General features: G+C 38.9%; 1 protein-coding gene across 8 annotated transcripts in view; it reads left to right on the top strand.

The window, feature by feature from the left end:
* GRIN2D (glutamate ionotropic receptor NMDA type subunit 2D) overlaps positions 1–23,784 on the top strand; it is a 688,972-nt gene that overhangs the window by 618,433 nt on the left and 46,755 nt on the right. For all 8 annotated transcript variants that reach the window (XM_072110452.1, XM_072110450.1, XM_072110451.1 and 5 more), the window contains one exon: positions 12,388–12,617. In XM_072110452.1, coding sequence (XP_071966553.1) covers positions 12,388–12,617 — 230 coding nt within the window. The remainder of the gene's footprint in view (positions 1–12,387; positions 12,618–23,784) is intronic.

Here is a 23,784-nt window from a genome sequence, read left to right as displayed (position 1 = left end):
ATCGGTAAAAGTTTGACCCGAGTAACGAGCACTCGAGCATTTTAGTGCTCGCTCATCTCTAATGATAACCATTTTCTTGTAAAATAACAACCAACATATTGTACCTGACACCGTATACGGATAAAAGATCACACTCCCCCCGGCATCCTAGGTATCCCACTGCTCATGCCTTTTATTCTAGAAAAAACTCCTAGCATTTCCAGCCAATGAGTGTCCAAGAACTCTTTTGCCTCATAGACATCGGGAGAGTCAGCCTAAGGAGCAAGAGAAGGAACTTGCCGGGAGCAGTGGTTCAGAATGACTGGTTTGAGTAATGATACATGGAAGGAGTTCAGGATGAGCATGGTGGGAGGAAGGAGCAGCTTGTAGGCCATAGGATTGATGCGCCTGAGCACCTCAAAAGGACCCAGAAACAAAGACAAAGTTTGTAGCCAGGAGTCTTTTATCCAGACATAGCTGGAGGACAACCAAAATTTGTCACCTGGAGAGAAAATAGGAGGAGGCCTGCATTTCTTATCCGTCTGGAGCTTGGTTCAAGCAGAATCCTGTAGAAGGGAAAGGTGAGTCTGCTTCCAAATGGACTTAAGATCCTGTACCAACTCCTCAACTGCAGGAAAGTCCGAGGACATAGGTATAAGAAGAAGAAGGGTGCAGACCACGGCGACAGAATGGACCAGTCGTCCTGACGGGCAGAAACAAAATGGCGGAGATAGCAGCCCAAACTCTAGTTCGCTGTTTCCAATTGACCATTCAAGAGTGGGTGATAGGCTGAAGAAAAGTCCAACTTTACTTGAAGCTGATTACACAAGGATCGACAGAAATTAGAAACAAACTGAACCCCCTGATCAGAAGCAATGTGCTGAAGACGGCAGGCCTGGAAGAGGAACAAAATGGAACATTTTGGAAAAAAGGTCAGTTACCACCCAGATGGCGGAAGGCTGAAGGTCTGTGATGAAGTCCATAGTAACGTGAGTCGACGGGCAGCTGGGTATCGGCAACAGCTGAAGAAGACCAGTAGGTTTAAGATGAGATGGCTTATTTCATACACAGGAAGTGCAGGAACCCACAAAATCCCATATCTCCTTGACCAGGTCTGGCCACCAATAGAAACAGCAAATGAGGGCGACAGAGTGCTGCACCCCAGGGTACCGAGCCACACGTGAGTGTTGTGCCCTTCAAGTCAGAATCCTCTTCCATAGAACAGGAGTGGCAGCTGGAGTGGCCACAACCAGTCGCTCAGTAGGAATGACATGCCTAGGAGCCGGTACCTCCCCAATTACTTCCAAGTGCATCAGGAAATTGAAACAGGAAATGAAGAGTGACCAGCGAGCCTGCGGGGATTTAGTCACTGAGCAGTCTGCAGATGCATAGGAGGTTCTTGTGATCTGTTTATATGCAGACTAGAAAATGAGCTCCCTTTAGCAGATAGCACCACTCTTCTAGGGCAAGTTTAATTGCCAATAGTTCTCGGTCCCCTATGGAGAAATCCCTCTCTGCGCAGGAAAAAGTCTTAGAGAAAAAACAGCAAGTTAGAGTTCGGCCTTCGAGCCCTTTCTGGGTGAGCACTGCCCCAGCTCCTACTGAGGAGGAATCATCTTCAAGATGGAAAGGCTTCTCTGTATCAGGCTGTGTAAGAACTGGGGCTGAAGCAAAGGCAGACTTTAATTTTGAGAAGGCGTCTTCAGCTGCCGGTGGCCAGAGTTGGGGATTGGCGCCCTTCTTGGTGAGCGCCGCAATAGGAGACACGAGATAAGTGCGGGATAAACTGCCGGTAGCAATTTGCAAAGCCCAGGAACCCCTGTATAGAACGTAGTTCTACTGGGCGTGGTCACTGAAAAACTGCAGACAACTTGGCAGGATCCTTCTGTGGGCCCATTTCAAAAATAATATAGCCAAGGAAGGGAAGACCCTTCTGATGGAACTGGCACTTCTCAAGTTTGGCCTAGAGATGATTGACCCTTAAAAGACTGAGGACTTTCTGTACATGTACATGGGACATGTGGGAGGTCCATTGAGAACACCAGGATATTGTCAAGATAGACCACAACACAGGTATATAGCAAGTCCCTGAAGATGTTCTTGACGAATTCCTGAAAGATGGCTGGTGCGTTGCGGAGTCCAAACGGCATGATCAGATACTTGAAGTGTCCATCACAAGTATTAAAAGCTGTCTTCCACTCGTATGCTTCCTGGATACGGATAAGATTGTAGGCTCCACAAAGGTCCAGTTAGAGAGGACTCCACGTAGGTGATCGACTAGTTCAGTGATCAATGGCAAAAGGATAGTGGTTCTTAACGGTGACTTTGTTAAGACTGCAATAGTCTATACATGGACAGAGTGACCCATTCTTGTTGGTCACAAAGAAGAAGCCTGCGCAAGCCGTAGAAGAGTTTGTACACATGAACCCCCTGTGCATGCAGTGTTCCGAATTTGCAGGAACAAAGGCTCATTGTGGTACCGGAACAGGTCGGAGAGGATTTGGCCACTGGAGATTACCAGGGGCTTGGAGACCCTCAGCATCCACAAAGTTTCCTACTGAACCGGAATTCAAGAAGGCATTTCCGAAACCTGAAATTGGCTACCTGTGCCAGAGCTGAGCAGAACGGGAATGTTCTGGCGACTGTCGCTGCGCAACACAAACTTTCAACTCCCTCCAAAGGTTTACTATGGGGTTGAGATCTAGAGACCATATTTGCTCCAGGACTTTTTACCCTGGTCCCTTTGCAGATGAACAGCACCAAAGCATCGTGTTGCCTCCCCCATGGTTCACAGTAGGTATGGTGTTCTTAGGATGCAACTCAGCATTTACTCTCCACCAGACACGACAGGTTGTATTTCTATCATACAGTTCTACTTTGGTTTCCTCTGACCATATGACATTCTTCCAATACTCTTGTGGAACATCCAAATGCTCTCTAGCAAACTTCAGATGGGCCCTGATATGTACTGGCTTGAGCAATGGGACACGTCTGGTCAGTATTTTTCAAAAATCTCTCCAATGATATTAAACTCAGGGAGGGGAGCAACTTAGAAACATTTTTTATTTCAGATTTGTTTCCATAGGAAAAATTACATTGATTTGACTTACGTCTTTCCCAATTTTGGTAACAGATGGTGCTGTCACTGGCAGAAATCTTAATTAGTGCAAAAAAGTGTAAACATTGGATATTTTTGACAAATAGACATTAGACCTAATATTTGAAAATAGATGTATGCAATATTTTTCTAAAAGATATCCAATGTTAGCAATACAAGAACTGTAGTACAGTAGAACATTCAATATTTGAATTTGTAGACAACAAGAAAAATCCCCATCTTCAGGGGGGAGGAGGCTTAAGTCTATCAAGCTCTTCAATGTGTGAGAGGCACACAGAAGAGAACAGAAAACTACTATGTCCACGTTGTTGTTCCTGGGTTATGCTGAATGTTATTTCTACTCAAAAAATTAGATTTCCCCTACCTCCCTCCCGAGGGGTGAAAATGCAGAGACAACTTTACTGTCATTGGATAGATTTGTAAGAAATATTGTAATGACAGTAATGCCTCGCGTCGGTCCACTCCCAGCCAGCCACACCCACCACTCGGCTGGCCGCGCCCCCCTTCATGCCCCTCAGGCCCCACTGGCGTGAAGGTGGTGGATTGGGGTATAATCACAATATGCTAGCACTTGGGATTATTTCAGGGCTTCTATGCTACTGCCGTGGCAAGTTTGGTATTTGAAAATTTTTTGCCAAATATTTTTTTCATTATTTGATTTGTATTTTGTGAGATATTCCATGGACCTGTTTGTTAGATATATGTATAGACATATTTTTATACATAAATAATATAAAAGGCAGCACATCCAAAGCCAGTGCAGTGAAAAAACAATGGTGAGTTTATTTCATGCACAACATTATGGTGTCTGTATTTACAGCAGATGAGAATATCACATGATCCATTAAAATAGTCAGATAATCCAGTATACATATGTATAAAAGAGCATCTGTGTTTTATCATTACATGAACTATCCACAACATTTACATAATCAAACAAACAAGCCGCTGAAGCTATTTTGGGAAGGGGAAGCTTGAACCATCAGAATATATCTGGAGTAAAGGATAAGTAGTTTAAAAACCCAGCAAAGGATTGTGTATTTATGATTATAGAAAAATTGCTTTGACCACACAAAAGCAATAGAGGTTTTAGAATCTCTTAAGATTCTAAAATCTATGTTTGCTTTTGTGTGGTCAAAGCAAGTGTTCTATAATAATATAAATATAGTGTTCTATAATAATATAAATATAAACCATAATACAATATAAAACATTGAGCCACATAACAGGAGTGATAACCCTCATCTTCCTAGGAGTAAATTGAAAGTAGTACCCTATGGTCTGGTCAAGCCTGAGTCCCAAAAATCCACAACAGTGGTAGATGAAATTGTGTCCGCAATGCACACTCACATGATAAGTCACACCAGATAAATGGAGTAGGCTGTCCACCAAGATGTTTACTAACACCTATTGCCAACATGGGGGGCATCACAGTATCCCATTATAGAGAGGTGTTAGCTAATAAACTGCACAAACTTAAAATAAGTACAGGCCATTCCCACATTCAAACAAAAAAAAATAAAATCTTAGAAAAATCAATATATTGTTCAAAAAACTCCAACCTTTGATATCTGACAAAAAGACATTACAGAAAAAACAACTCTAACAAGCCACATCAGTTTCCATTGTGTTCTTCAAAGTGCAATAATTATGTACAAACAATATTAGTTAGAATCATAAAAATGCCATTCTCTACATGTAAATGATCCCATGCTATACAGAGACACTGCCAAGACTGTGAAGTCTAATGTGGTTTCTTCCACATATGCCTTATTACATGGACACTTCAGCAAATAAATTATATGATCAGTATTGCAGTCCAGATAGGGTTTAATGTCATATTTCTTACCTTTGTGTTTAAATGTATTGACCTTTATCATATGTAAGCATTTTATACAAGTCCTGCATGGGAAACTACATGTCTTTCTGTTCCCCAATAGTCCTATCTGTGTTTGCATTTTAAAAGGGCCAACATATTTCACAAGACTATATTTTATACTTCTTGACCTTGTAAATGATAAAAGCAGAGGACTGGAAAATTCAGGAACAACCGCTAGATCCTTACTCAAAAGCACCCAATGTTTTCTAATAATGGCAGCTATGTCTGGGTTCAAATCTTTGTATGTAGTGACAAAAGTAATCCTAACTCTTGAATTCCTCACTTTGCCCCGTTTCAAAAGTTCACCCTGAATTTTCTTGTTATGGCTTTGTTTCTATTAATGACTACCTGCTGGTAACCTCTTTGTTTAAATTTCTGTTCCATTGGAGTCAAATTTTTCGTCAGGACATTTTGTTCACTGGAGATATGTTTCATCCTCAGGAATTGGCTATTAGGAGTGCCCGAGCATCTGTTTGGGGTGGCTACTTTGAATATGCAAAATGTCAATCATATTTAAATACAAATGAAATTAATTTAATTGTTCCATAAATCCAGTCACTGGATTGCATAGATCCGCCCGGCGCACTCTGTGACGTCAACAGCGGAGGACATCACAGTTGAGTGCCGGGCCGTGCGCACGGAGCTGTCGTGGCCCCGAGCCGGCATGAAGACATAAGAGGCGCGGCCACGGAGCTGCCGCGGACCTGCGGCATAAAGATGAAGAGGAGCTGTCCGGGCCGTCGGAATGGGGAGTACTAAGTTTATTATTTTGTATACCCGAGTATAAGCTGAGTGTTGAATTTTTAGCACAAAAGTTGTGCTAAAAAACTCGGCTTATACTCGAGTATATACGGTAATATTTAAAATCTAATTGCAGTATAAAGATGTAAACATATACACAGTGACTGAAATAATAAAGCCTTTGGTTGCAAATCGCACATATATATCAATACAAATAGCTTTTTATAAGAAAACAAGATTAAATGGAAAGCATTCAACATGACTCTTTTTGAAGATTTCCCTGCCCTCTGCAGCAAGACCCATGCCTTTCATCACATCTCATTTGAGATTAATTTAAACAATTGAAGAGTCTTGGTAATTATCCGATTTTCAAAAGATTTCTGTAGCAGCATCCACTTTGAGCTTCAAATGGTAATAAACTGTTATCTGCAGATTTCAAGATTACCAGGGAATAATGTGCCCACTGCTACATTTTCTCACAGTAAGGCCACATGCACACTGACGTATGCCCGCATGGATATGGCCATATGTCAGCCGCGAAGGAGAGGAGGAGTGCTGACCCCTCCCCTCTCCATCGTAGATTTATTTTGTAGACAGTTAACATAATATCATTTTTATGGGTTACATCAATTCAATACTTACAAAATTGTAATATACTTGTATCATATAATGATTTTGACTTATTTTTATTCTGTATGATGCAGGACTACTGGACATGTTTCAAGAGTTCACTAAAACTGACATGAGAACATTTGGAAAGGATTCTGTGTTTACTCCAGTGAATAGACATCTTTCCATGGTGATGTGATGGACATGTGGGTGCACAAGCCGTTAGTATCACAGAGAGTAATAGGAGTTGTGTGATACTAACGGCACCTGCATGTCCATCACATCACCATGGACAGATTTCTATTCACTGGAGTAAACATAGAAGTTTACTATAGAAGGATAGCAATCAGAGATCCAGAAAACTGAAGTAATTGATACAGACAGTATATTGGAAAATTGTATAACTTTTCCTTAAATAAACATTATCAATTATTTGCTGAAAGTGGACAACCGCTTTAGAAAAAAGTGTGAAACAACTGAAAATATGTCTTATATTCTAGGTTATTAGCCACCTTTGATTACTCCTTTGCACACTGTAGGCATTCTCTTGATTCTTGATTGCTTCAAGAGGTAGTCACCTGAAATGGCCTTCCAACAGTCTTGAAGATGTTCAAATAGATGCTTAACACTTGTTGGCACCTTCACTCTGCAGTCCAGCTCACCCCAAAATCTTGATTTGGTTCAGGTCAGGTCATCTGGTGTAGCACCCGATCTTTCTCCTACTTTGTCAAATAGCTCTTACACAGCCTGGAGGTCTGCGTGGGGTCATTGTCTTGTTGAAAAATAAATGATAGTCCAACTAAACGCAATCCAGATTGAATAGCATGACGGTGCAAGATGCTGTGGTAACCATACTGGTTCAGTATGCCTTCAATTTTGAATAAATCCCCAATAGTGACATATTTTCAATTGTTTCATATTGTTTTATTTAATATATAATTCCACCTGGGTTAATTCATAGTTTTGATGCCTTCAATGTGAATCTACAATTTTTATAGTCATGAAAATTCAGAAAACGTGTGTCCAAACTTTTGGTCTGTACTGTAAGTGAATAAGATTCATTCATTGGGTCCACTTTCACAACAAATACATATTCTTTATATACTACTACAATACTTCATAACTCCTTATCACCAACACTTGTTTCAGCTTAAGACTCGATCGTTAAAATCTTACATGTGTAATGATAATTGGTAATAACTTTGGAATGCTTTAACATACCCAGGTGATTTTTAAATCGTTTCCTCGTTACACAGTGCACTTCATGTTAGTTGAAAAATTTAAGTGATACATTTTGTGCTTTGTTCTGAAAAAAATGAAAATTTTCAAAAGATTCAGAAAACTTCTTAATTTTCAATGTTTCTAAATGTTCTCCTTTCTAGGTATTTAGTTAGACCACCCAAATAGTTTGATAACTAACACCCCTTAACATATGTAAAACAACTCTTAAAAAGTATATTAACTCTTTTAGTGTTTGGACTTGCGATATAGAAACATTTGTTTTGGGAAAATACATTCATTTAGGCCAAAAATTACACTTTCACAATTAATTAAATGATGAAATGCTCAGTTTGATGCAAAATTTCTCCTGAGTGTGCTGATACTCCACATGTGGTGGTAAACTGCTGAATGGGTGCATGTACAGTATGTAAGTATGCACCATTCACAGATGATTTGTATTGTCACACTATACAGGCTATACATTTTTTATTTTTTTTGGTAATGCAAACATGGTTCACTACAATTACAGTGATATCTCATTTATATATATTTTTTATGGCTTTTTAGAACATTTTCTATAAGGGAATTGGATAAAAAATGATACATTACGGGAAGGTTTTTTTTTTTTGCCATTCACCGTGCAGATTCAATAGTGCTTTAGATTTATTGTACAAATTGATACCAATGCAGTGATACCAAATACATATGTTTTTTGAATTTTTGTGTTTCATTTACTTTTTACTTACTATTTTTTTTCCGTGTAATGGGGGTGATGGTTCACCCGATTGCTTGTTTGAGCCCTTATACCGCAATACACTTGTATTGCAGTGTAATGTAAGTAACTGAGCATGCTGAGTTACAGAGGACATACAGAGGAGCCAGTAGCTTCGGGGCACATCCCGGACCTTAGGCTTAAGCATTATGGATAGAGATGAGCGAGCACTAAAATGCTCGAGTGCTCGTTATTCGAGACGAACTTTTCCAGATGCTCGAGTGCTCGTCTCGAATAACGAGCCCCATTGAAGTCAATGGGAGACTCGAGCATTTTTCAAAGGGACCATGGTTCGGGAATAAAATGTGTTAATTAATTGAAAAAGAATGTCTTCTGATAAGTGATCAGATGTATGCAAACATCTGCAATCTATTCTTCACTGTTCCGCGCGTATATTATCTCCCGACAAGTTAACAGATGTGAAGAACAGTGAAGAATAGAATAAAAACAGTGAACACAGGATCATTTAAGTGAAAAACACAGTGAAGAATAGATTGCAGATGTTCTGCACATCTGCTTACTTGTCGGGAGATACGCTGTCCCGGGATCCGCTGCTCTTCTTCCACTGAAGTCTCCTCGATGTCTCCGTGCCCCTCGATGTCTCCCCGTGCCCCTCGATGTCTCCGTGCCCCTCGATGTCTCCCCGTGCCCCTCGATGTCTCCGTGCCCCTCGATGTCTCCGTGCCCCTCGATGTCTCCGTGCCCCTCGATGTCTCCGTGCCCCTCGATGTCTCCCCGTGCCCCTCGATGTCTCCGTGCCCCTCGATGTCTCCGTGCCCCTCGATGTCTCCGTGCCCCTCAATGTCTCCCCGTGCCCCTCGATGTCTCCGTGCCCCTCGATGTCTCCGTGCCCCTCGATGTCTCCGTGCCCCTCGATGTCTCCGTGCCCCTCGATGTCTCCGTGCCCCTCGATGTCTCCCCGTGCCCCTCGATGTCTCCGTGCCCCTCGATGTCTCCGTGCCCCTCGATGTCTCCGTGCCCCTCGATGTCTCCGTGCCCCTCGATGTCTCCGTGCCCCGATGTCTCCGTGCCCCTCGATGTCTCCGTGCCCCGATGTCTCCGTGCCGCTCCCTGATGTCTCCGTGCTGCCGCTGCCCCATGTCTCTGTGCTGCTCACCGTGTTCTTCACACATATATATTGTTCTTCACATACTATTTTGTTCGCACCGTTCCGCGCGTATCTTCCGACAAGTAAACAGATGTGCCGAACATCTGTAATCTATTCTTCACTGTGTTCTTCACTGTGTTTTTCACTTAAATGATCCTGTGTTCACTGTGTTCACTGTTTTTATTCTATTCTTCATTGTTCTTCACTGTGTTTTTTTAATTAAATGCTCGATCTCGAGCAGGGGAAATACTCGTCCGAGCAACGAGCCGTCTCGCGTACCTTAATACTCGAACGAGCATCAAGCTCGGACGAGTATACTCGCTCATCTCTAATTATGGATCCCCAGATAAGCCTACCAGGGGGGGTCTGATCCATGGGGGATACACTTTCACACCATGATGTAACAGGCTCAATGGGAAACCAGCGCATCTAGTTTCCTCCCTTATGTTGTTTAAATGTATTTGTGAGTATTTATGGAATAAAGCTGGAAGTTTTTAAGAAGATTGTGGGTGCCATCAAATCCTTCTTTATCTTTTCTATTAATGTTACATGGACCATTTGCACATGATTGATAGAGCACCACAGCTCTGTAATAAGCCAGTTGTAACCATGCTTAATGTCCCAGTGGATCCCAAATGTGATCCCAATGTGAATAGTGGTCAAGTATTCCATTCTCGGTCGAACTTTCTCATGTTCGCTTTTCACTAGTTATGATATATTCGGTCACATTTACTTACTCGTCCCCGTCGCAATTCTGGGGTGCATTGTCTGACGTCGATTCACTAAGAACGTGCGTCCGAGTTCCATCCTTCGTTGCTGCTGCACCGAGGTTTGCCGGAGTTCACCTGCTTCCTCCTGGTGCATGTGACTGCTTGATCTTGCGACACAAAACCTTTTTTAAATACCGTGGTTTGTCCAAATCCATCGGGTTGTCCGACAGCCACGCCCCCCAATTTCTGTCATGTGCAAGCCGGCGACGATGCGCCAAAATCCAATCGTGTGCACCAAAATCCCAGGGCAATTTGGTGCAAAACGGAAATATTAGGGAAACCAGGCGAAAGTGCGGCATTCGGACCCTTAGTAAGTGAGCCCCAATATGTCAGTTGGGCTGAATGTACTTAACTTCTTTTTAGCAGTCTTGTATAGTGGATTAGAGCACATATGATTGACTACTGCTCTATTCAGATAGGGGCCGATTGCAGCTCTTTGTTTGTCAGGTAGTCAAATCACCACCCAACATAGTACTTAGTACTTAGTATCCATGCCTTGTATAGTCTATGCTATTTAAAGGAAATCTACCATTATAAAAAGTTAAAAAGAAACCTACAGATACTCACTTGTCCTCCTCTTCATCTTGATCCCGGCTCTTGTCTTCTCTAATCTTGACACTCCGGGATCACCTAGGAAAAAGACTTATAATTAGCTGGCCGGAGCTAGAGGACGAGATGTTCGGCACTGCAGGCGGCTAATTATGCATGTTCCCTATGTGATGACACCTCCCTCTCCAACATGAGAGAGGCAATCATTTATCATGCAAGAGGCATGAATTCATGTCTCTCACATGATATCACTTCCCTCTCCCAGCATGGAAATGGGAATTGCGGGTGTGTGCATAATTGGCAGCCCGGAGTGTGTGGCATCTTGTCCCTGCGCTCTGGACTACAAATTATTAGTCTCTAATCTACAGTTCAAGATCAGAGAAAACAAGAGCCAGGATCAAGATGCCGAGGAGGACAGCTGAGTATCGGTAGGTTTTTTACTTTTTGGTAATGGTAGATTTTCTTTAATATTGATAATATATTTCAACTCTATATATTGTGACATCAAGAGGACACACATTATGGTATGTAATTATTAAGTAATATATATATTATTTTCTGTTATCTGTTTGTCAATGGAACACAATTTTTTGTTTAAAGTAATATTATGTTCCATTGACATCAGTATTATATTCAATTGACCAGTATTCGATGCTTGTGCTCAGCGGAGGCAGTAGTAGCCTATGGAGCATGGATGCAGCTTATTGCATCCCTCCCATAACCTGGCCGAGTGAAAACGTCAAACAACAGGGGAGGACCTGGGGATGTCAATGGCCTTATAAGGACACTGGGAAGACTTGCCATAAATTGGCAGCAGCCAATCGCCAGCTGCTGCTATTGCACACTCCTCCCCCCTCATTCAGGGGGGGGGGAGTTAATTACCAGGTGATATATCCTACTGTATAAGCATACAGTGGGATACATCTAGGCCATATGTTGTAAGGACACGCTGGATTCCCCCCACATGTCCTAACAATGTATGGCACAAAACAAGATGGGAACCCAGCTTTAAGAGTAGACATCTTAAATCTCTGATTTTTATCTTCTCAATGGTCACATGTTCCATAACAATAAATTGTTTTGAAATGAATTTAATCTCTAAAATTACAATTTAGAAATCTTTCTCATGCTTATTTATGTTATGTATATTCTTACTACATTAAATGGGTCCTTCAGCAGTAAAACAAAGCTTGCAGACGTTCTCAGTATAATAAGTGTAACTTTAACATCCCATGTCAAACAAACATAAAATAGATTAACATGTAGATAAATGTTATTGTAATGGTATTGATAGGAGATTTAAGATTTGTCTTTTATAACATGCCAATTTTTATATCTTTTGAGTGGTTTTCATATTTCATTCAATTTTAGTATGAATTAAATTGCAAATTTGGCACTACTTTTTCACCAAAACAATCTGTCCAGTACATAAGTACTGGACAGATTATTTTGGTGAAAAAGTAGTGCCAAATTTGCAATTTAATTCATACTAAAATTACTAAATACATTGTATGTTTATGTAAGCACAGCACATTTTGGCAAAACCATTGTAGAAGTAATTTATTTTAGGAGTTATATATTATGGTATATAAAAAAAATCAGTTTTCACTTATTAAAAATAATGATATTTTCTATTTTCAGGTCCAGGTGGCTCCAAGTTCACGATTGGCAAGTCCATTTGGTTACTGTGGGCTCTTGTATTTAACAACTCTGTTCCAGTTGAAAACCCAAAAGGCACAACAAGTAAAATCATGGTTCTTATTTGGGCATTCTTTGCAGTAATATTTCTAGCCAGCTACACTGCCAATCTGGCTGCTTTCATGATCCAAGAGGAGTATGTGGATACTGTGTCTGGCCTCAGTGATAAAAAAGTAAGGGATTAAAAGCTTATGTTGTTGATCTTTACAACATTTTGTAATTCTCAGTATATTGGATTTATGCAGAGAGAAGGAGGTAGTTATCAAGATCTTACAGATTTTGATTAGACAGTAGGTAAAGAAAACATGAAACTTAATTAAACTTTTCTCTAGTTTCAATTTGTCTTTTGTTCTAACAAACTCATAGCATATAGGCTTAATAAAAGCCTAATATACCACACTTTGTTATTCAATAATCTTTGATACAGATTCATTCCATTTCTACATGAAAGTTACAGTTACGATAACTTGTCATATCACCAACAAAAATATTAAGAATTAACAAAAACATATAACAAATAATATCAAAGAAGTAAGATACAGCATAGGCATTTGTTTGAATAAAGTACAAAAACATGCATGCATAATGTACTTTGGAAAGTATTCAATACAATACGTGGAGAGTGGGTTAAGCTTCTTATTTGCACCCTCATACATATAGAGCTAAAGGGTATTTCTAGAAAAAACATTTATATAATATCTCACATTTACTATGGTCCTTGTCCTAGTTTTCTGGTGGACTTTGCACATTCTTTCATGTGCAAACTGCTTGCACAGGTAAGAAGGGTCAGCTCCCCATATCTGTCGCACCAACCCTTTTGTTTGCACTATTCTCCATGTGACACAAATTTCCTCACTGAAATGGGAGTTCTGGTCATTATCATGCAAAGTCCCACAGAAGTATGTTGCACTCAGCATGTTAAAGGTTCACCAAAAAAAGTTGGTGCATGAAGAACGTGCACCATAATTCACAAATCTGGCACCCGCTGCACACTCCACAGGCAAACTGCACCTTTTTTAGTAAATGTGCCCCAATGAAATGTTGTGCAGCACTGACACTCCAGTGCTTTATTTAATATCTGCAAGATATTCTAAGATACAGACTTTAATTTTTGTCACATTTGTTTTTATTGAATTTGTAATCATATAAAAGTGCACATTAAATATAGTACAGGGTTTTAGCAGTACATGGATAGAATAAGAGATATCCGAAATAATGCAATGCAATACAAATTGGAAAAGAGCAATAACATAAAAATATAAATAATTGATCAATCAGACAGACATCAAGAATCAAAGTAGCTTGTAAGATTGAGTGTGCTAGTCAGAAAAAATATGGGATTGAAATGGTAGCATACACAGTACCACCAACGAAGACCAGTTATTATTACTAATCATTAAGAGTCAAATAATGACAGAATTAAATAGAATATGTCCCATTTGTTATAGAAGAAATGGCCATTATTTGTACCTCTTAGCAACAACTGTAATTAATACCTTTACTTAATTAAGGTAGGGATGGAATTTTGTTAGATTTCCAGTTTTTGGTTATTTTGATCTGGTAACCTGTAGGTTGTGCAAAATGACAGTATGGTGTGGTAGGGAGAATTTATCTGAATTTATACAATAACAAGTAGGGTGTGTAATGTGTGTCTATGATGCCAGGGAATGTGCATAGATGAGATAAGAACCTACCAATCTTTTCCCACAAGTTTCGTAGAGGTGTGCAATTCCACCAGTTGTAAGTGTACTTGTTTCCCAACACCTCCAACATTCTTGGGAGATCCACACAGACAAGAACGTTTAATTTGGTCATATACCAGTATTACAGAGAAGTGTTGTAACAGTTTTGAAATGAATTACGCATATTGAAGAAAATAGCAAAATAGCCAGATTGACTAACTGCCAATCTGTTGGTAAAGGATCACCACTTTTTTACTTTTAACTTAGACTTACATTTATCAGTTCAATGTCACTGGGTAAAAGAAAAGTTACTGTACATAGAGGTGTTTGGGCTCAAATGTCAAAAATAGCTCTAAGATTGGGAAGACCTGTAATGAAACTTGTGTTTAATAGGTGGTGACTTGTAATATACTGCTTATCTTATGGTGGTTGAGAGATTGTAATTCCATTTCTGCCCATAGCTTGGAATGATCCAGGTTCCATAAGAGCTTTACAATGACTACACAATAGTACTTGAAGGATAGATGAGCATCCAACTCCTCCCTCTTGAATGATTCTGAAAAGTATTTCTGCTTTGACTTTAGGCCTAGAGTTTAGCCATTTTTAAAGTATTATACCTGTTTGGGTATAATAAGCATTTTGACTGTGGTTATGCTTCCTAGCCAGGAAACTGGGTTGGGTTGGCTCCTCTTCCTTCTCCTCTTCATTGGTAACAGAGTGGGCAGAAGGGCGTCCATGCATTTTGCCTGTGACGCATACTTTGACATCAGCAGAGATGCTCGAGGAGCATTGTATTGCATCAGAAGGTAAGTATGTAAGTTTATATATATAATTACATATGTACGTTTTTTTACAATGAGGGGCTGCAGTGCATTTTATCATGGGGGGCTGGTACACGGGGCATTACATTACTGTGGGAAGCTGCAATCATTTTAAAAAAAAAGCAATTTTATTGTGAGGTGTATCCTCATATACCATATCTAGAACCTCAATATATGAAATGACCCTTGTGGGTTAACCATGTAGTGTTCTTTTCTTCATTACAAAAATAACTTGGTGACACACTTAAAACCTTTTTATAGAGTATCTCTCATTATGACATCTTTATTAAGGATATAAATGCATCAATTAACTACAGCACATATCTATTTACATTATTCACTAACAGGAATAGAGAAAAAATATGTTTTTGTTTCTTCTTGCAAAAAAATAGAAAACCTGTATGTATTTTATCATCCATCCATGTTTTGAATCCCCTGAGAGTGCACTCTTTTTTTTGTGCACGTTTAAAATTGGGAGTGTGACAGACTATTGTTGGACACTGCATGATAGATAGAACGCCCATTTCAGTGCAGAATTTTGTGTTGCATCAGGTGTAGTACAGTGTGCGCCACAAAGTGTTGCGTGTGCCAGAAATGGGTCTCAGACACCTCTTAAATATTCAGTTTAAAAAACTGCTTAAAGCAGTTTACACTAAAAAGAGCATGAAAAGTCTGTCAGAAACTGGCCCACAGCTTTTATTAAACGTAGGCCACTGTATCAAAAATGTAGGGTTTTTTGAGGAGTTATACTGGATTTCCACCTACTCCTCTGCATGGTTTGATCATGTGGGGAGGATGGCAGATACTTTCTTCCAAAATTTTGTTCCTTGTAAGTGGTTTAGTATATATGGCATTGTGAACTATGCAGAAGATTGTTATCTGCCTATAAATCTAGAAAATTGAGATCAAGCTAATATCTTTAGTAAAGCTGACATTTAAGTTAATATTATTGATTTAATCTAGAAACAGGAATTCCATACTTCTACCCTTCATCAATAAACCTGCCTTGCCAAACAATGGAGTTATAAATTGATTAGAATCTTTGTACATGAAGTTCTGCTTTCACCATAACATAAAAAAGATTTTTTCATAGAGGGATAAAACATCAATCCCATCAGGGCTCCTTCAATTTGTAAAAATAAACTTATTATAGAAACATAAAATAATTATGCTTCAATAAATATTAAACAGCCATAATTAGAAATGCTTTCAGATTATCACTGTATAAAATGTATGTATCTAAATACAACTGTAAAGCTGACAATGGCAAGTTGTGGGAGATACAAGATTATAATGAAATAATGTCACATGTATACTGTTTGTTTAATATGACCCTTTGCCCAATATTATTGATCTAATGGTGGGGGGAGATGGTCTTCTTAACTGAAGATTAGATGACACCGATAACTCATTGGCAGTTTTATTATCTAAAACTCCAAGGGTGTTTCTTTCCTCTTGGTGTCTTGCATTCACGTGTAGGATCACTTCTTAGTTTTCTATAAGTAGTCTCCTTAACTAGACGATTATACTCATGTTACATAGACCTACAATAAAAATAATCATTACTCCTTTGTCCATTTTACAGTATTAAAATTTCTTTTTGTGTCATAGATACTGTAGCTTTGAACTCATTGGGAGTGAGATACCATTTTCTCCCCTTTAAAAATGTATTCATGCTTTCATGTAGAGTTTTAAAATTACTCTCAACCAGTTGTCGAAATCATAGAGAACAGGTATAAAAAACAAAATGCAAAACATATTTTTTCTAACCAGTAGGTATTGTCTGGTGAAGAGTATTCTCTAATTATTTAAAGGGGTATTCCGGGAATATGAACGTCTGACACAAAAACCCATGATGATATAACTAAATGAATACAACAGTACTCAAAGTCATTAGTCACAAAACGGAGCTAAAATAATATGATTTTATGATTTACAAAGTTTATGGCCTCTCTAAAGTAGGTGGAGTTATCACTAAGATGGCCGCCACTGGAAACTACAAGTTCCATAGTCCTTTGGTTCTCAGTAACTCCTCCTACCACTTATGCTCTTCTAACAGTGATGATATAACAGACTTGCTTGCTCTGTTACCATAGTAATGATGTGTAACTGCCATCACCACAACACTGACCATACTGGATGCACTTCAACCAACCAACAACAGCCAAACTTAGCGGTGATCACATGGCCTTCCCAGGCAGGTGATGGACATGTGATGTGAACATGTGACCGGCGGCCATCTTCTGTTCTGCAACGGACCGCGCGGAGGAAATTAGCGGACTGATTAAAGGGCCAGTAGCATTTTAATTCTTCATTACAGTCTATGTCAACAGCATTTTCTGCTAAGCAGAGCACAATTTTAACCCCTTAGCGCTCTGCGCCGTAGCTGTACTGCGCTGAGTCCCGCGAATAGCGCTCAGCGCAGTACAGCTACTGCGCAGAGACGATGCCGGTTCAGCGCTGTATAGCAGCCGAACCGGCATCGTTAGCCGCGGGATTTCAACGGTAATCTACCGTTGACATCCCCGGCTAACACCCGCGGTCGGAGTGGGCTCCGATCGCGGGTGTTTAACCCGTTAAATGCCGCGGTCAACGCGACCGCGGCATTTAACATGCCTTCTGGGGGTCTTTACCCCACGATCGCCCCCCCCGCACCGTTTTCGGGGGGGCCGATCGCTGTTTTGGCACCTCTGGGGTCCGACCGGGACCCCAGAGAAGCCTGGAGGGTTTACCTTTAAGATGGCGTCTGTGACGTCATCTTAAAGGCAAAGTGTCAGCCTATGCATCTGCATAGGCTGGCACTGATAATACCCTGCAATACATTAGTATTGCAGAGTATTATCAAGAACAAGCAATCAGATGATTGCTTGTTCATATCCCATGGTGGATCATGTAAAAAAATGTAAAAAAAATGTTTTTCAATAAAAAATTCCTTTATAAATCACTAAAAATGCCCATAAGCCCCAAAACATATAAAGAGACATATAACACTCAAAAAAGTCTAAATCATAACACAAACCCCACATATATAGTATCATCGCGTCCGTAACAAGCCATAGAATAAAACTAAATAACTATTGAACCCATATGATGAACGCCGTAAAAAAAAAACGTTAAAAACCCGCCAAAAATTATGATTTTTACCTATTATATCCCACTAAAAATGCAATAAAAAGTGATCAACAAAACATATGTACTAAAAAATGATATTGTTGCAAAGAACAACATGTCCTGCAAAAAACAAGCCATCAACCAGCTCTGTAGCCAAAAACGTAACAATGTTATGCCACTTGGAAGACGGCGATGCAAAAATGATAGATTTTTCCCCACATTAGGGTTTTATTTGGCAAATTTAGTAAAACCTAAGAAAAAATATTCATGTCTGGTATCCCCGTAATCGTATCGACCCATAGAATAAAGATAACATGATTATTAGGCTATACGGTGAACACAAAAAAAAAAAAAGTAAAAAATCCAGTACAGAATTGATGCTTTTCTACTCATGACCTCAAAAAAAGTTCCAAAATTTTCAACAATAGGTGATACCAACCCCAAAATGGTAACACTGGAAAAAGCATCTCGTCCCGCAAAAAAAATGCCGTCACATGGCCCCAATAACGGAAAAGCGAAAGTTTTATAGCCTTCAAAAGCGGGCAACCAGAAAACTAAAATCCTGGCAGCTGCAGGGTGCTCCTTCCCTTCTGCGCCTCGCTGTGCCCCCATAACACAAGTAATGTCCACATGTGGGGGGTCGCTGCACTCAGGAGAAATTGTAGAACAAATTTTATGGTGAGTTTTCTCTTTTTATCTTTTGGAAATGTGTAAATTTTGGTGCTAGATGAACGTATAACCGACAAAATTTGACCATTCTAAATTTCACCGCCATTTTGATTCAATTACTATGAAGATCTCAAGGGGTTAACAATCTTTGTAAATGCTGTTTCTGATAGTTTGAGGGGTGCAGATTTGAAAATGGGTTGGTTATGTAGGGGGTTTTGTTGCTAAATATGTAAAATTTGATTTCAAACAGTATTTATCCCCAAAATAGTCAATTCCGAAAATACGGAAAATCGCTATTCGATTTGTAGGCCGCGTGACGTCAAAATAAATTATCCAAACATTTCAAAAATTATGAAAATGTAAAGTAGACAAATGGGAAATGTTATTCTGCAAGTTATTTAGGTGGTAAATTTATCTGCCTGAAAACGCGGTGATTTTGAATTTCGAAAATGGCAAATTTTTCTAAAAATTCATCATTTTTTTCTTTTTTTTGTAAATAAACGCAAAACGTATCAGCCAAAATTTACCACTAAAATGAAGTACAACATGTGGGGAAAAAACAATATCAGAATCGCTTTGATAAGTAACAGTGTTCAAAAGTTATAACCATATAAAGAGACGCAGGTCAAATTTCAAAAAAAAGTTGCGAGCCTTAACCTGCAAACAGGCTGCGTCCTTAAGGGGTTAAATAACAACTAATTACATATTAGCTTATATTTTAAGGACCCATTTATATATGAATTATGCTGATTCCTGGAATACCCCTTTAAGAGTATTCTCTTATCGTGGATAAAAGCCAACAAGAATTAGCCCTTGGAGCAGATGCTGTTCTTGAGCTCACACTTTTTAAACAAGCCCTAAAATCAAAGGAAAAAAAACCTTATTTATATAACCAACATAAAGGGTGCTAAAATGATGACTCTCTTAGCTAAAACGAAAATCGAGAGATCTCCTTACTGACAGTAAAACGGTTGCAGATAGCTTCATTGAAGTTTTTTACTCCCTATACAATCTCAGATGAAACAAAACAACTCCACACCTACCGTAACAATAGTTTTTTATTATGTGACTCTAGATCCATTTGATAATTGATTAGCTTCTCACACCTTTCAAAGAATGTAAAACCACTTTCAAGAAGTGGCATGGAATTGAAGAGCATGGCATTGAATGGCATGGCACCATTCAGAGCAGAATTGTATTGTTACATTGTACATGCTATAAAGTTTTTCTTTTTTGGTTTAATGTAGAGGCCTTTGTAGTCCATTGATTAAATTTTATTTGACTTCTTTCAGGGTGGAGGAAAGGAAAATATCAAGCTCTGTTTAGGATTGTAAGCACTTTTTTGGCCATTAACCTTGCTATAAAAATTATATATTATTATTATATAAAGATATTTTAATATCTTTATTCTCTGGTGACTATGATTATAGTGATACGTCATTAATATAGATTTTTTTATTTTTGTCCAATATTACCGAATAAAAACAATACTGGAGAAAAATGCATTTATTTTAGTATCTTTAGAATCTTTTAGTAGTTTTAGAGGCATAAATTTTATATTTTTTTACAGAGTTCTTTTCAGTTGCATCTGTGGGACAGGTATCTTTTTTAAAATCACCATTTAGAACCTTTTTGCCAAATATTATTTATTCACTGGTCCCCAGAGCTGCCATGGAACAGATTATATCCCACAGTTAAGCGGCACAAGGTGGTTCAGATCTATGGAAGAATTGCAGGATGCCCTATACATGCCGTTGTCAAGCTTGACCATGGCATGTAAGGGGGTAACCTCCATGATCACCTATCACAAGTGTTAGAGTAAGGTGTTAGTTTGTGAGCCTGTGCCAGACAGAAGCATTATTATGGCAGTGTTAGAGGAAGGTGTCTGCTTGGGAGCCTTTGCCAGAAGCATGACCTAATAGTAAGGCAGTTTGCAAGAACTCACTTCGTGCAACATCGTCCTGTGATGACATTTTGCAATCCATACACAAGAAATGCTGGATATCTTTGTGGTCCTTATAAATTATGGCTGTGCAAAGTGCAAACTTTTTCTTTAATTATTTATTTCTTGATATGTATGAGCATTAACAAGGGCCTAGTAGAATTTTTTTTCAAAATGACAACTGTAAATAAATACTTTCAGGTCCTGCTTTGAAAAAAGGTTCTTTACTTCATGTGCTTTTTTTTAATGATTTTACGCTGCATGGAAGTCGATCAGCTCATCATCCAAGGGACCAGGCTATTTTAATATGTCATTACTGACATTATAAGAAGTGAAAACATAGAAGTGATTATCATTATCCCAGATGAATAAAGCTTATTCTCAATGGAAAGAAACTGTTGGCTGGGGGGATTTAACAGAACTAGAAACTGCTTGAGAATTAGGACATTGTTAACATTTTGTTATTAACTGAGCAAGAATAGTTTCAGGTTTACTTGACTCAGCCAACTTATATCCACATGACATCAGCCATTAACTAGGCAGCTGGCTGATGATATCATGGGCTAAAAAGAAGCCTACTATTAAACATGATCTCTTTGTCGTAAAATAAGTTTCGTGATCTTGGCGTCATTGAACAGGTGCATGCCAAAGTTAGACATTTACTCAATGAAACCATATGATAGCAGCAATTAGAGTGGTTAGTCACTCTGTATTAAAAATATGCATTACCATCAATTGATCATTGAAAGGAAAGCCTGAGTCACCAGTGTTGAAAAAGATATATATAATATATATATATATATATATATATATATATATTTGCTAGAGGCTTTAAGGATGTTTCTTTTTATATGCCTTAAAAACATCAAGAAAACTAAGATAGAACTTAAAGGAAACCTACCATCAAAATCAAGCATAGCAAAAGCAGAGGGTGAAGGGAACACAGTGTAAAAGCAGGTGAATATGCAGCACAGAGGGGCTCATTAGCATAATTGTCAAAGTTGATTTTAGATGGAAGGTGACCGTGTATAAGAAATATAAGACGATAACCACAGTCACGGTGCCTGGATCTATGAGTAAGGCCCCTTCCACACTAGCGTTTTTCACGCGCGAGTTCTGCGCGTGCTTTTGACGCGCAGAACTTGCATTGCACTCTGTCCCATTGTTTCCAATGGGCCTTTCCTCATTTGCGTTGTTTTTCACATGCGTGCTTGCGTTTGTTTTGACGCGCGTCAAAATCGCAGCATGCTCTACTTTTTGTGTTTCACACGCGTTTTTCCCGCCCCATTCAAGTCTATGGAGATGCATCAAAAATGCATTGCACTCGCAAGCATTGCAAGTGCAATGCGAGTGCAATGTGTTTTAAATGGATGGGTTGCTAGGTGACATGAATAATTCCCCTGCTCGAGATCGAGCATTTCATTAAAAAAACACAGTGAAGAACAGTGAAGAATAGAATAAAAACAGTGAACACAGTGAACACAGGATCATTTAAGTGAAAAACACAGTAAAGAACACAGTGAAGAATAGATTACAGATGTTCGGCACATCTGCTTACTTGTCGGGAGATACGCGCGGAACGTGCGAACAAAATAGCATGTGAAGAACAATATATATATGTGTGTAAAGAAGACATTGCAGATGTTTCCATACATCTGCAATGTCTTCTTCACACATATATATTGTGCCGAACATCTGTAATCTATTCTTCACTGTGTTCTTTACTGTGTTTTTCACTTAAATGATCCTGTGTTCACTGTGTTCACTGTTTTTATTCTATTCTTCACTGTTCTTCACATCTGCTAACTTGTCGGGAGATAATATACACGCGGAACAGTGAAGAAAAGATTGTAGATGTTTGCATACATCTGCTAACTTATCAGAAGACATTCTTTTTCAATTAAATAAAACATTTTATTCCCGAACCATGGTCCCTTTGAAAAATGCTCGAGTCTCCCATTGACTTAAAAAACGTGCGTGAAAAACGCACCGAAAACGCAAAAAAAACATGAAAAACGCAAAAACACTAATGACTCCAAGGAAAAATGGAACAAAAACGCAGCCAAAAACGGCAGTTTTTCACGCATTGCACTCTGACGTGAAATGCAACGCTAGTGTGGAAGGGGCCTTAGTGTTCCTGGTTTCTCATGCTTGATTTTGAAAGGAAATCTACCACCAAGGACTTTACACTAAGCACACTTATAAGCTGGTGTGTGCCCCCTCTAGTAGAATCTGCTCTTCTTTTAGCTCCTTATGCCCTGGTTTTTACAAAAATAAAAAACTAAATAAATTATGTAAATCATCCTGAGGGGTTCCATAGGCCCAGATTCATTTGCATAATTTTTAAAGCCAGCAATTTAAGTGTGCACAGTTTAGAATCCTTGCCCCTGGTGGTAGATTTCCTTAAAATAGTGCATAGGATATAATTGACGCTGACATAAACCACTTTTTTACACAGATTACAGTGTGATCATCATTTTTAATCAACATCACTGTTGTCTTTCAGATTTGTAAAGTTTCAAATTTCTTAAAATTACTTACAAATATACTTTCTAGCAAAACCCATGATCGGCTACAACACACATTACAAGCACTGGGGGAGGCATTTATAAAATAAAGAACTCTAGACAGAAAACCTTAAATTATTGTCAATAATTTAATCTCAGATCACCCATTTTGGTATACAGTATATCAAGACAATACGGTATATATAAGAAATATGTATTTATAAAATAGATGCAGAGAAAGAAGCTACATTTAGTAACTGTCCTGCTCCATACCACCATTTTGTGTACAAGCCATTTCATTATAAAATGAATCACTAAATATGCAAATATAATATATTATACATATCTTTTAGTTAGAATGGATTTCACCTACAATAAATTTGGAAATGATGCAGTAGTCTTCAGCTACCTCTAAGAGGCAAAATGTCATGGTATTATGAGTAAGGGCATTCTGCTTTGTTGTGAGGCAGATAGAGTGATAGAAAAACCCAATGTGATTTTTATGTGATAATGGGATAATATCACAGACAAAGGCTTCTCTTTAACAAATACAATGTTTTGAAAAAATGTACATTCCACAGTGAGAAAAAAGCATTATAAATACTTGT

This window comes from Engystomops pustulosus, chromosome 6 (genome assembly GCF_040894005.1).
Source record: "Engystomops pustulosus chromosome 6, aEngPut4.maternal, whole genome shotgun sequence".
Classification (NCBI taxonomy): domain Eukaryota; kingdom Metazoa; phylum Chordata; class Amphibia; order Anura; family Leptodactylidae; genus Engystomops; species Engystomops pustulosus.
The sequence above is the reverse complement of the archived record's forward strand: the minus strand, read 5'-3'. Positions and strand labels throughout refer to the sequence as shown.